The following is a 13,888-nucleotide window of genomic DNA, read 5'->3' as shown; positions in this document are numbered from 1 at the left end:
AAAGATTGAAAAAAATAGGAGGGCCATTGATTTTTCAAAATTTTCAAAGGGGGCCACGGTGTAAAAAAGGTTGGGAACCCCTGATTGATAGAAACCTTTATAAAAATCTTTATATAAACGTTGGACGTATTTTTGCAATTTTTTTTTTTTGTACTAAGTTAATATTACCCGGAAAATAGCACCTCCCTGTGGTGCTATTTGGCTATATATAAGCTTAACGACACAAGAAAACATGAACTCAAAATTAAAAACACAGCTGAAATGATAAACTTTGATGTCACTTTTAGATTTAGTCTGATGAGCCACAAGGAAACCAACCTCCGAAACCAGTGTAAATGACGTCATTAAAACGTTGTTTGATAAAAGTTTTAACCGAATTTACTTGATATATTTCATCGATTCGAAAACATTTTGATTCAGTTTGGTGCAGGAAACAACCGGAACACAGCTTTTGATATGCGAACAACGATAACAAGTTATCGATTTTTAATCGCGGGATTTTTGAAATTGTCTCCACGTTGATGAACTGAACGGACGTCAAATAATGAACTGTTTTGTTTGCTTGGTATTTCTATCACTATGATGCATTTGCAGAGAGAATGGGTAAGCTCATTACGAGTTGTACACTCATTTTCATAATTGAATGCTTTAAACTAATGAGCATTAGCAAAGATATATTAGATGACTAACTGTTTTCACAATACAATTAACATAGCAAAATGTTTCTTTAAAGATAATTATAATTGATAAAATAGTCTGTCCGTGCAGACCTCGCATCGGTACAAAATAACTATAATTTTTTACTTATGACAGCAAAAAGTAGAAATATTACTTATTAATGCTGTTTGTCTATCATGTTCATCAACAACCCCAAAAAGAACTGTCCGGGAAGATGTCAAGCTTTATATTTGCTTGGAGTATTTAAATGACTTGCTATGTTTGAAAGGTACCCGGTCATTTGGTCGACAGGACGTTTGGTCGACAGACATTTGGTCGACAGGACGTTAGGTCGACAGAACGATTTATTTTAGGGTTAGGGTTAGTTAACTAACCATAACCCTAATCTAACCCTGACTCTAACCCTAACCCAAAAATGAATCGTTCTGTCGACCTAACGTCCAATCGACCAAACGTCCTGTCGACCAAACGACCGTGCACCTTTATCACTCGGCCAACGCTACGTTTTCGGGTGGTATTAGGTTATGCAGATCGGCTGGTCACACTGCAATTTTTTTTTATCTGTCTCACACTTTACCCAAAGCACTTCGTATACACGTGGTTGAACTCGGCCAGGAAATGTTGAACACCGTGCTTTTCCAAATTTCAAATTCTAAAACATGTAGGTGGATCGTCCCTCAAGGTCGTCGAAAGACGCTTGCTGAGTTCAGGGAGCTCAGCAAGCGCTCCAGTAGGCTGGCCTGAATTTAATTTCCACACTTTTTGTATCATTGCACATTTGGTTGTTTAGGTTCCCTGAAGCGATTAGATGGATATCACTAAAACCGAAAAGCTAGCACACAATTTCTTTTTAATTAAGTACTTGGGATATCCACGTTACTAAACTGTGACATCATTATTTCGTTACAGAGCGTTTTCAACAACGCACTTATAGCGAAAGGTGGAAGGCCACAAGCAGCAGCACTGTCAGTGACGTGAGAGGACTGTTTTAACAATAAACGTTTTCGAGTCCTTGTTTTGGCTGAAAACTTTGAAACTATCATTATAAAACAAACATACTGCAGATAGTTTAACACGATGAAACGCTTCTATTCAACGAAAACAAAGCTAAAATCTTTGCCCTGTTTTCATGTGCAGAGGCTTAAAAAATGATGCAAAGCTCCCAGTGGCAGAAAAGGATCTTGAATGATTGTGTGTGACCAGGCCCGGATTAAGGTCAAATGGGGCCCCTGTGCTAATGAATTTTATGGGGGCCCTTACCAGCTTACGTGGAGCATAATGGAAGTGAGCTGGTTTCGCTTGCAGAGGAAACAGAGCGTTGCTTAGGTAAGTTAGATAACTTTGAAATAGCACGTGATCGATGATTAAATAAGCATGTGCAAATTAAGTCAACAATGTTTACGTTATAATGGATGCAAAATCACACACATTAAATCAACGAAACCACGCAAGGGAAAACATTGTAGCAAGGGACCACTGTTCGTACTGCACACTACACTGCAAATTGCAATGAAAGGTTATTCTGAATTTCTATTCTAAACTGCTCTTTCATTCACTACTAACTACCAATAGGATTTGGAAAACTAACATGAAATTCAGTCAAACGGCTTCTTTCTGGCTTTCTTTACTGCAAAGTCTTTGTTGCCAAAGAAAAAATATACAAGAACCATATTTTTATTTCACGTGAAGGGGGAAATATATTGATAAATGTGTTACTTTTTTTAGACAGAGGGGCCTATAATGCAATACCCACTTTTCTTAATTTTTTTGCTTGAAAAATTTTTCAGGAAAAATTTGTTATTTTATTTTATTTATTTCATTTTTAGGAAAAGTAGGGCCCTCTGTCTGCGGGGCCCCTGTGCTTTAGCACACCCTAGCACAATGGTTAATCCAGGCCTGTGTGTGACCACAAAGCAGCAAAACAAATGTGCACTACCTGCAGTGCCTCAAACACAAGCCTGACTGACATTGTCAGACTAAATTAAACTACTGTGCAGGAATGAGGCTACTCGCGTACTCAATTACTCATCAAGTCAGCATGATCTGGCATTTGTTCCATTGCAAGAAACTACAGTTTTTGTTCATTCAACAATTGCATATGTGAAATCAACGTCCACAAAACTGTTAAATATTTAGTTATAAAGTACGCTGTTTAACCGAGTTAATCGGCCACGACAGACCACGGCCACGACCATACGATTGGAGAAATTGACCAATAAGTAGTTGTTATTTTGCTGACTTCGACGTGGTTAGACAGTGAAGCAACGAAACAGTGACAATTTTGGCATCTACTTTAGGTCAAGAGCGTGTCAACCTTGCATTGGTGGTCAAAATTGCAACTTTTAACATTTTTGCAAATTTGTAACCTCGAACTGTTCTAGTAAAGTCAAAGTTAGAAAAAAGTTTCCACATGAACGCATTGCGATTTCGAAAGTCCATTAAGTAAAAAAAAAGAGAAACTTTAAATTGTGAAATTCTGAAAATCTGAATTAAAAATACCGACATTTTGCCAGCCAGAGGACAACATGATGAAAGATGTAATGGCGCGAGGTTGCGAAATTAACGAAACGACATAAAGAAGAAGAATTGCTCAAAATGTTTAGATAAAAATATGTTTATATTTGATTGTGAAACGCCTAATGAAATGCGAAGACTGCTATAAACGAGGTTATTTGATTGATCCAATTGCAATGGCTTCACATTCCATTAAATTGAAGCGGTATTTCTGCTACATAATGAAAGAATTTCTTAATTTTGCATGTAAATTCAAGCTGATATTCAATCTACCATGAAGTGTTAAAACAATTGTGATTTTCCGGCTTAATTCTGCTGGTTGTCAAATACTTGAGATTGTTTCACCCCAACTCAAAGCTAAAAACGGATTAGTCTTTTTACGTCAATTCAACGATTAACAACGTCAACTTCAGATAAAGCTTGCATGTAGTGGCTGGCTTGAAAGGCCATTGCTACACGAACATCGCAAGGAAATGATTTCTCCTCACTCAACAAGATTTTTAGCTCACTGCCAATGTCACTGTCAATAAACAGAGCAAGAAATACGAAACTTTGATTAGCTTTAGATAAACTTAAGGGACAAATATGCTCAAAAATTTAAACTTAATTTTAATCACATTCAGTACAATTTAAAAGTTCTGCTAACACTAACATCATTTGTTTAGACTTTAGAGCTTAATTGAATGCAAGGTAAATACAGTGCAGGAAAAATATCAAGTTGTTTCTGCAAGTCATGTCAACGTGCAATTGCGTGCAACAGAGTTCTACGTTAATCGCGCAAAAATGATCTACAAATTAGAAAATTGCTAATGACTTGTAATAATGTATATACATTTTTATTGCATAGGCTCATGCAAAATTGTAATACGGCGATTATTTATACAGAGAGCAAAAGAAAATAGCTAAAAACATAAGTTAAATTTCTTTCTTGAAAAAAAAAATCTAACCTCTACATGAAGTCTGGGAGGGGTTGGGATCGAACCCGGCACCACAGACACACTCTCCCTTGGGGACAGTCCATTCGCCGTCGCTGTTGCAGTGAAGAGTTGCCGCGATGTTGTTGCTCTGCAAAACCATTTATTCTCAATAATTTGTTGAATGAAGCTGTTTACCAAGGAGTTAATTCTGCACTGTCCACCCATGGTCTATCGTTCTTCAGGCGATTGCCTGATAATAGGATAGGCTGCATCACATCAGATGCCATTTTTGGTTGTTGATTTAATTAATGTCTTAGTTAAGAAAACCTGGTCTGCAGGCACCAAAAACAGAAACAATTGCATACCGATCTTTTTAAGCTTATTATGCACTTAAAAATTAACATAGACTACTTCCTATTAACTCCTATCTAAAAAAAAAACAAAAAAACTTAACACTAGAAACAGCATATTGTATAAAAATATGCAGTAGTATATTGTAGAAGGCGCCTAGCAAGAAAGGATGAAAACCAAAAATAAAAACAACGTGAGAGAACTGTAGGTCATGCTCTCCATGAAATGATTGATTCAGCACATACAGTTAAAGCGTGATCCACACAGATTCCTTGGGATTCCACTAGAGAAGCTCTCTCTGGTCCTGATATTGTCCGAGGAAAACTGGCCAGGTTTTGTCGAGTGGGACTGCAGTATTTGTAGTAGACCCTAACATGCATTATCGCCATGCAAGCTCCCGTGTCCTGTAAAGTGTTGGATGAACAATTATGTCTTGCATCGTTCAATCTAAAACAACTTGAAGTTCGTGTTTGCAAATTCGTTTGAAATATTGCGCCTAGCTAAAGTAGGATCACGAAGACCACGATAAAAATATTCGCAATTTTTTTCCTATAAATATCTACAATATACAATGAATAACGTTCATTAGACTTTTACCTTAAAAGCAAAAAGAACTCTAGAAATGTTTTTTAGAAATATATATATTCCTTTCAGCAAAACATTAAACCAAAAAGAAAATTGACTTTTAAAAACTTATTTGGCATTAAGCAAGGTGGAAAAATGAAAAGAAAAATATTTATGTCATTTCAAACAAGGCTTATTTTAATAATTCATGTATCATCTTCAAAAAGGACGTTATGGTCGCATTTAGCAGATATTCACATTTATTAAACGTTCAACAACTCACGCTAAACGTTCGATACAACACAGAGCTGCTAAGCAACAGTTGTGGTACGAAATTGCGTTTACTTTTAACATTAAGCCATTTCAGCTGGATGTTTGTGTTAGGTATACAAACCTTTGAGTGGAAATGATTTTAAATTAAATTTAATGTCTCTCCTCAAGGGAAAGAAAGCGAAAGGAATCATTTTATAAATGAAAGGATATTCACGAAATAGCTGTACTTTTTCCACTAATGGATTTCAAAACTTTTAAAAGAAACTCGAATAAATAAAAGTAAAATACGCAGCAATACCTGTAGTGCTAAATAAATCCCTTTTTTGGAAAGGGGCCCGATGTCCCTGGTTTCAAAATTCGTTTCTTCTGAACCAGGCCTAAATCTCTTGTCAGCAGCAATTGTATCAACCTAAAAAATGATTTACAGTCAGAAGAACAAACATACACTAACTGTCTTCAAAAATTCTTGTCATTTCGTTCTTTAGACTCTCTTCCAATTCCATTACCAATGCCCATCCGATGCAGTTGGTTGTTTTATAAATTTTAGCCAAGCAAGGGAGCCAGATTGGCGTGGTCTCATATTGGCATGTGAAAAACTATTTCTAGAGCACTGTCACTCTGACATTCAAAAGATGTTTTGTGATGCTGTATTGAAAAAAGATCATTCTGAGCTACAGTTATAACAATTATACTGTAATATTATGTTCATCTTGACAATGGTGAAAACCTCCGAATGCACCAAGTTTCTAAGATTCACCTTTTAACATTAATGGTGTAACATTTATCACACTCAAATTTATTGTGTCAGTGTAAAAGAACTTGAAATATGAATGCGATATCTAGGCTATCATGTTTATTCAATATGTCAAAGCAGAAAAAATGACACTGCCCGCTGACACATGCACTAAGGATGATTGCTTGACAGCAGCTAACCCCAATATCAGTGTTTGAACATCGCTTTAGTAGACGACGTCACATGACGTTAAAAAAATAAACCTCGCAAAAAGTAGAAAGGCAATGTCAACAGAAAATGGCGAGAAAGCGCAATTTACTTCGGGTGATGAAATTGAAAACGAAGTTCGGATTTAGTCAATACACGAATACCTCAAAACTGTTTAAACATGACGAAGCAATATTTGTATTAAGCTATCGCTCCCACGCTTTGTGTTAAGAAAATATAAAAATAATGGAATCATCTTCATTTGGCAGCTGGAATAAACCAGGCTCATTTCTTTCCCAATGAAGTAATAGAAAAAAGGGATTACTGTGTTTTTATGCACTGAGGGACCTGTTTAAACATAGTGGTTTCAAAGGCTTCTAATGGGGTACATATTACGTCTGGGTATTCAATTTCTTTTGAATTTGAGTTGAACAAATGTAGTTTTGGTATATGAATAAAAGGTCACAATTGTGAACATAATAATTTATAGAAAATTAGACATGTGGCTGCAAAAAACATATCTTAGCCTATCTATGTTCCATTACAGTTAATTTTAGAAATTAAATTTTGTTTTACCTAAATCAGCCAGAGGCTGACCTGGCAGGTGGCTTGAAATTAACTTGCTCGAGCAAGTTATACTATTTGATCGTTGGCAAGTATACTATTTGTTTTCTACTCACCAAGTTCTTTATATTTTACGTCAAACACAGTAAGTAGCCCAATATTAAGTGCACTAGCTTCTATGGTCTTTCAGTTATGTCAGTGTTATCTTAAATTATGCTAAGTCACTTTACCCTTTACGAATTCAGTTATCCTTGATTACGCTACTGGTTGAGGTCCTACCCTTCAGCGAAATACTATTTTACTCCTTCAATGACACCAATAAAACACATGGTGACGGTTGTTACAGAACTTTCAAAGTGATGATTAAGACTCATTACTTTATCATGAACCAAGCAATTATCACATTGTTATCTTTATCACATTATCAGGAAACACTGCGGTAAGGCAAACTTGACGACCAAGGAAATAGCTTTGTAGGGTGGCACAGCAATGTCGCGGAAACCAAGCCGATTTGATTGCTAGAGAAGTCAAGAATAAATAATTTACAAAAAGCTGGCGATGTAGACGAATATTCGCACAAGAATAATTGCTTTGCTTTGATGTGTGTTTAGGCCAGAACAAAGGCAATATCCCAGTTTTATTACAAAACGAAGTTTTGTAATGTATATTTTATGACCTATAAACTAATCAGTGTAATCACCTAAAGTGAAATTTAAATTGGCAAAGGCTTATTGTGTGATTTAGTTAGAGCCTAGGAATTACAAGATATTACTTATGTCTTATTGAAATATTAGCTAAACTGGTTTACGTTCGACTTGTTTGTCAAAAACGACCGTGCCGATCACAATGGCTAAAAATACAGCCATCACAATTCAATCCACAATTTCTCCCATTCTGATTCCCGAAACAATTGCACAAAGTTTCAAGCGGTTTCGAATAACACTTTATTAAAGTATTTATCTCACTGCATCATAATATTCTAGACGAGATGGTGTAATCACTAGAAGTAGAGAACCTATGTTGGACCAGGGTTCAATTCATGCATCGATTACTTTGTTGACACAACAGTTGAATGGAATAATCTCGCTTTATACCGCTATCGATAGCCTTTGCAATATTTCTTTCAATAGAAGAGTTCTAAAAGTTTCTCAGATACTCTACCTTAACATAAGCCCCTTCTTTCCACGGGGGAAATGTCGTCGTGGCTTCATCTCTGTCGGTTTCGTAATAATAGAGATTGAAAGTTTCTTTGCACGTGGCTACGTTCTCCACATCTTCACAAGACCTTGGTGTTAAAAACAATACAGAAAATGTCAATAAAGAAGACTATAAAGCGACCGATCCAAAAATCTACAGAAATTCTGGTTTTTGTATTGAACAGGAATGTTCGTTATAAAGATAGGTGTTTCCAAGATGTTACGATACATAAATAATGACCTGACACTGAAACACATAAATAGAAATGTTGGCATGAAACAGGATATTTCAAAATATCATTCAACCACTGCATTGCAATACTTTTTTATGTGTGGTGATGAAGTATGTAAAAGCAGCTTCCATTTTTTAGGTTATGTTTTTCTTTACCTAATAGTGAACTCGAATTCAACGTAAATCCGCTCAGCTCCTTCGATCGGAATGTACGGGGTTCGAACCCAGTTGTTCTGCTTCGGTTCATGGATTCTACAAACCATCAACATCCTCCGTTCGCTCCCGTCCGGATGGGGACTACTCACTTCTTGCCACTAAGCAACAAATATTCATTATTATCGATTACAATAGCTCAATTTGTTTTGGCTTGATTATATTAGTTTTGTTAATCTCGCCTGGTTTTGAGAATTCGCCAACAACCCTGCTTTTGGTACCGAGCTATTTTTTTTTGTCTACACATTAAATAGTGATTGGGTAAACCGTAAAAGTTAATTTTGAGAAAATCATCAACGAAACAGTTTGTTGCTGAGTGATTGAAAGCACAAGTGGCATAATTGGTGTATTTAGAGTTGATCAACAATCCATGGCTGAATTTTGTTTCTTGCAAATTCTTAATTCTAACAACAAGTGAAACCATTAACAATAACATTAACATTCGCTTTGTAGATAAAGCCACGTTTACTGAACGCGAGACACGCATACCTAAAAACCTAAACTGCTAAGTAAACTAAATGAATTATATCCCTTGTGGCATTTCATAAAAAGAAGAACTGTTTTGGTGTTTTCAAAAACTTATAAAATTAATTGCAAGCTATTAGAAAAATTCGCACAAATTAAACAACTTTGCTTTGAGTTAAAATTCATTATCTGCAGTATGTTCTCACATACAAAAATAAATCTTTTTTTTTTTTATTACTGATTCATTGTAAATTCATCAAACTAAAATTGTTGCACCCCCTCACCCCTGGTCTAAATAGCTGAAAACATAACATTGTGAAATTGGGCATTGATCGAAAATGTTGAACTCTGAACAAAATGTCGAATCAAGTGACAAAATATTTATTAATAACTCGTAGCGGATGAGGAAAAGTAATTTTTGGGCGGAGGGCACCAGTCATGGCACCAGTCGAAGCAAAAATGTCCAAAATAAAGTTAAAACTATAGTACTGTATTTTGAGGTATAAATATCCTGGATCCGTTGCTGTGCTGAACCGCTTGTAAAATTCAAATGTCAAAAAAAGATTTGAGGTTTTATCAATTAATCATAAACAACAATCAAAAACGTTATGCCATGAAAATGTCTAGCAGATTTTGATTTTGTATCTTTAAAACTTGAGACAAAATGAAATTAATCTTGTAATGGCACCACAAAGCACAGTAAAGTTAGTGGTTTGAACATGACTGTAACATCAGTTCACATTGAAAATACTGAAAAGTTATGTTCTTCCAAGAAAGCCAACTACAACTAATAACCGACGCCAAAGTTCTAGGTTATTTGTACCAGTCACTCATTTACAGAGCCTCAATCATACCTAACAATGGCATTTTAAAAATCATACAGCGCGGAATGATAAATCTACATAATGATAGTTAAATACAATTAAAAATGAGTTTAGCTACTGCCAATAAAATACCAAATGAATTAATCTGTCTCCATGCTAAGACAATGATCAGAAAGAAAATAGTAGCCTATGGCCTTATGACAAGTATTATCTGATATTTCCTCTACAAAAACATCTCAAAAAATGAATGATGTCATACAATTAAAATGTTGGAATGCGGTTGACGCATTTGAAAAAAAAATCGGTGGTAAAAGATCGATCACACAAAGTATGTGACAGAAATAACTTTTCTACGTGATACATGGTTTTAAACTCAATTTCAAAAAATTAAACTCAATCTCTCTGAATACTAGAATAAGAATTGTACAGGTGCAGTGGTGCACATTTGGTCAGTTCTACCATCTTTGGCAGTGAATCCTGGACTATATGTCCGCAGATATAGAAAAGAAGATTGACAGTGCTGAAATTTGGTTCATACAGAAAATGATACAAAAAAAGGGCCCCCTATGTGGAAAAAATGTGATTTTGTGTTATTTTTTTCCTTTTGGCCTTTAAAGTTTCTGCAAAATGCTGTGCAGTACTGCACTGATGCTACTGTAGACGTAGAGATGGTTTTTCGCGCCGTAGGCTTGAAAAAATTTTTTGCACGGGGGCCCTCCGATCTAAAAGTGCCCCGGGCCCCCCATCATCTAAATCCGGCCCTGGCTCCGGGTGTACCCCTGGCGTCCTCATTAAAACTATATAAAAGCAAATGACATTCATCGGGCACGTCTATCGTAAGCGCCGAATTGAGCACTTGGTAATGATGGGGCGGCTTCCTGGGCAGAGGCACCGGGAGCGTTCACTCATGGAAATATTTAAGAATCTTTTAGTATTGCCAAACCAGTATTTTGAAAAATTTATTAAGAACAATGGACGATCAATCGTTGTGGAAAATCACGGTAGCCGACGCCTTATTCAGGCATGGCCAATGATGATGATGATGGCATGGTTTACAATTTAATCCGACGTTTTTCAAATTACTATTCGGGTTGTTCGAAAAAAATTATTGTTTTGACATTTTTTCAGAACGAGATTTTGTTTTGCTTCAATGCAAAATTCCTTGGAGTTGGTTTTGAGTTTCAAATAATTTCGAAAAAAAAACGGGTAAGGACAGTCTTAAAATAAGAAAAGCTACATTCGAACTGTCTCATAACCTATTTCCATACAGCAAATCAATCGTTTTGTCTGCCTGTCAACGTGTGTAAACGTTGAATCAATGTCGTTGATGCCACCGATTTAGTGTCTGGGTTCTTCAAGATTTACTAATTTTATTTTAGAACATCGGATTCGGACAAATGTTTGTTATGGTTTCGTTTCGAATTAAATTTCATAGACAATAACTCCGTTTCGTTTCGTCAAAGATAAATTCCTTTCGAATATTTCTGCTGTAACAATACAAGCTTCGCTTGTCATAATTCTTTTTTTTTTCAAGTTTTTTTTTTTCAAATCAAATAATAAAGTTCCTTTAGTGATGATCACCTTAAACAAAATTCTTTCCAGCCAACAAAAATTGTGATAAAAAACGTCACAGCTTCCCAGCTGTTGCTGCTAGTTGTTGAAATCATCAATTCACAAAAATAACGCAGAAAAATGAAGGGAACTTAATAGGCAGCTGAAAACAAGTCAACATTAATAATTTGCCACGTGCATTTTTGTTTTCCATTGTCGCAACAGCGCGTAGAAGCGTCGTTCTAACTATACATTTGTGTCGCTGTATAAAAGTTATTATTATTAAAAATAGCAAATATAATATAATTTCTCACCTCAGATCCTTGCGGCATGGTCCATCCCACATCTGAGGTTGCGGTTCTTGTGTCCATGAGTACAGCTGGAAACAGAAACAAAAAGAAATTCTTTATGATCTCTCATACCTTATTGAACATTAAACAATTACATTCGCATGTACATCTTGTATATCAGTGGTAAACCCGGTCATTTACTGAACAAAATCATCTGTGACATCATACTCTTGATGCTTAGAAAATGGATGGCAAACGCTTTTGCAGTGATTTATGATAGATCTGTCATGTGTTTGTAAAGGTAGCGACTTAACTCTTGGCGCTAGTGGTTTACCAAAAATCATCAACTACATGTTATGACATACGAATTTGAAGCTTTATTTGGATCAATTGGACCGATGAATTCTATTCAATAAACCAGACCTGAAACCAAAGGCCGCCGTGAAAGCAAACTTTTTTATGATTAAAACATTTCCCACCTGTTCAACACAAAAAAGAAAAAGAACAAAATTTAAAGTTAATGTCCGAAAACGTATCACACCCCTTTCAGTGGTGAAGTTTTTAATGTCGTCAAAGGCGAGCAGTGTAGAAACGTTATTTGGTAAACAAACGTACTTAGAACGGCACAACGCAAGTTTATGCTCAGGGTGGAAGCAGAAATTATATTGATGCAGGTGACAAATATGTAATTTCTACTTCGCCTACTTCTTATGCCGATGAGTCAGCTTGAAAAACCTGAGATGGCGTAAAGCTAAGAAAAACTTTCATTGATTTTCAACCATTAGGAATGTTGAATCAACGCAAAAGCAGGTCAACCTTTTCTACCTAAGTATAGACGTGGAGGGCGTACGCAAATAAAGATTCACATTCCACAGGACTGGGTCGGTGCAATTGAAGCCAGAACGCAAAATCAACATATGGAGACAACATAATAATGTAAACATAGACAAAGACCACACTACCCAGTTTTACACACGACGAACCCTTCGGCGATTTGCCAACAAAATGGCTTTTGAAAATACAGTGCTGAAGATCATTACAGAACTTGACAGACAATAATGTCGTACCACCGGGGTATGTATTACTTAAGTAAACACAGTTGAACCTTGATGTTGACACTTCCAACAAAAACAACATTCCTTTAAAGATTTAAATAATTCTCGTCAAATGGCACTTGATTAAACAATCTTTTAAGTACTAAATAAGCAAGTTATCCTTACAAAATACAGAAATACGCATTTAATCAGACGTCCGCCGCAGTTAGATATGTTAAAACCCGTTATCAACCAAACTTTTTCATCAGTTTGTAAATTTAAAATGGTACAACTTCTTCAGTAGAAAGTTGGTCCTTTTGAATCACTCAAAAGATTAAAACAACGTTTGGCACTTTACCTTCTGTGTCAGCTAAGTCACTTCACAGAAAGACGATCAGCGCTTAATCAAAATTTAGAATTTATTGCAAAATACATGAACTTCAAACAGTGACTCAAGTTTTTCAAGCATGAGCTTTCTAGACTAGTGTTTATTGACGAGATAAATATGAGAATTTATTTGAAAAGTGAAGTACCTGTCCGGGTAGCCTACGCTTTTAGCATTGTCACACCAGTTAAAGTATCATTGAAATTTTTCGACCCTTAAAACAACGAAACCACTTCTCGGTTTAGGCGGGCTGTGTCATTGAAGTGCCCTTTCAAGCTAGACGTATTATTTCCCGCTGTCTTTAGATTTACAAATATGGTGCGTCAGCTACCAAGTAGGCTAATACGAATATGTATGGGTAAAAGAGAAAAAAATGTATTATTTAAAAGCAGCTCTTTTCTTTTGAAGCAAAGTATGATCGAATTAACGAAAGACTTTTAATGAAGAGTTGAAAACTGCCTTCAAGTGTTTATCATGTCCTTCATCATTGTTTGACAACCTCAACATCGCATGTCTATTAAGCCACCCAAAAGTCTAAAACAGGTTGTCCAAAACTACCAGTTAGAATATATCTCAACACTATTTCAAGAATGTATTAATAGTAACTTAAGTAAGTTGTTCTTTTATTGTTTTACTTCAAGTAACGTAAAAGAGAAACTTCACAAGCTGGGATAGAAACGTACAGCAACGCACGCTGGGAATTTTTAACGGTGTAGGTCTAATAATTATAATTGTTTCATTTTCCGACGATTGCAGCATATTTACTGTTGTAGCATGCTAACAATGTGCACCACATTTCTGTTTACTATGTGTTTATCTTTACTGATTTGGTATCTTTTAATATCATCTGATCGTGGATCGGACCAACAAGAAGTAAACACCAATTCACATACCAGT

General features: G+C 35.8%; 1 protein-coding gene across 1 annotated transcript in view; it reads right to left on the bottom strand.

The window, feature by feature from the left end:
• The window catches only part of LOC145786944 (ephrin type-A receptor 4-B-like), a 45,054-nt gene that overhangs the window by 28,523 nt on the left and 2,643 nt on the right, over positions 1 to 13,888 (bottom strand). Inside the window, exons 2-7 of the mRNA XM_082598692.1 lie at positions 11,597 to 11,661; positions 8,386 to 8,543; positions 7,963 to 8,086; positions 5,596 to 5,706; positions 4,706 to 4,864; positions 4,140 to 4,257 (exon numbers count right to left, since the gene is read on the bottom strand). Coding sequence (XP_082454818.1) covers positions 4,140 to 4,257; positions 4,706 to 4,864; positions 5,596 to 5,706; positions 7,963 to 8,086; positions 8,386 to 8,543; positions 11,597 to 11,661 — 735 coding nt within the window. The remainder of the gene's footprint in view (positions 1 to 4,139; positions 4,258 to 4,705; positions 4,865 to 5,595; positions 5,707 to 7,962; positions 8,087 to 8,385; positions 8,544 to 11,596; positions 11,662 to 13,888) is intronic.

Source organism: Aplidium turbinatum, chromosome 2, assembly GCF_918807975.1.
Source record: "Aplidium turbinatum chromosome 2, kaAplTurb1.1, whole genome shotgun sequence".
Classification (NCBI taxonomy): Eukaryota; Metazoa; Chordata; class Ascidiacea; order Aplousobranchia; family Polyclinidae; genus Aplidium; species Aplidium turbinatum.
The sequence above is the reverse complement of the archived record's forward strand: the minus strand, read 5'-3'. Positions and strand labels throughout refer to the sequence as shown.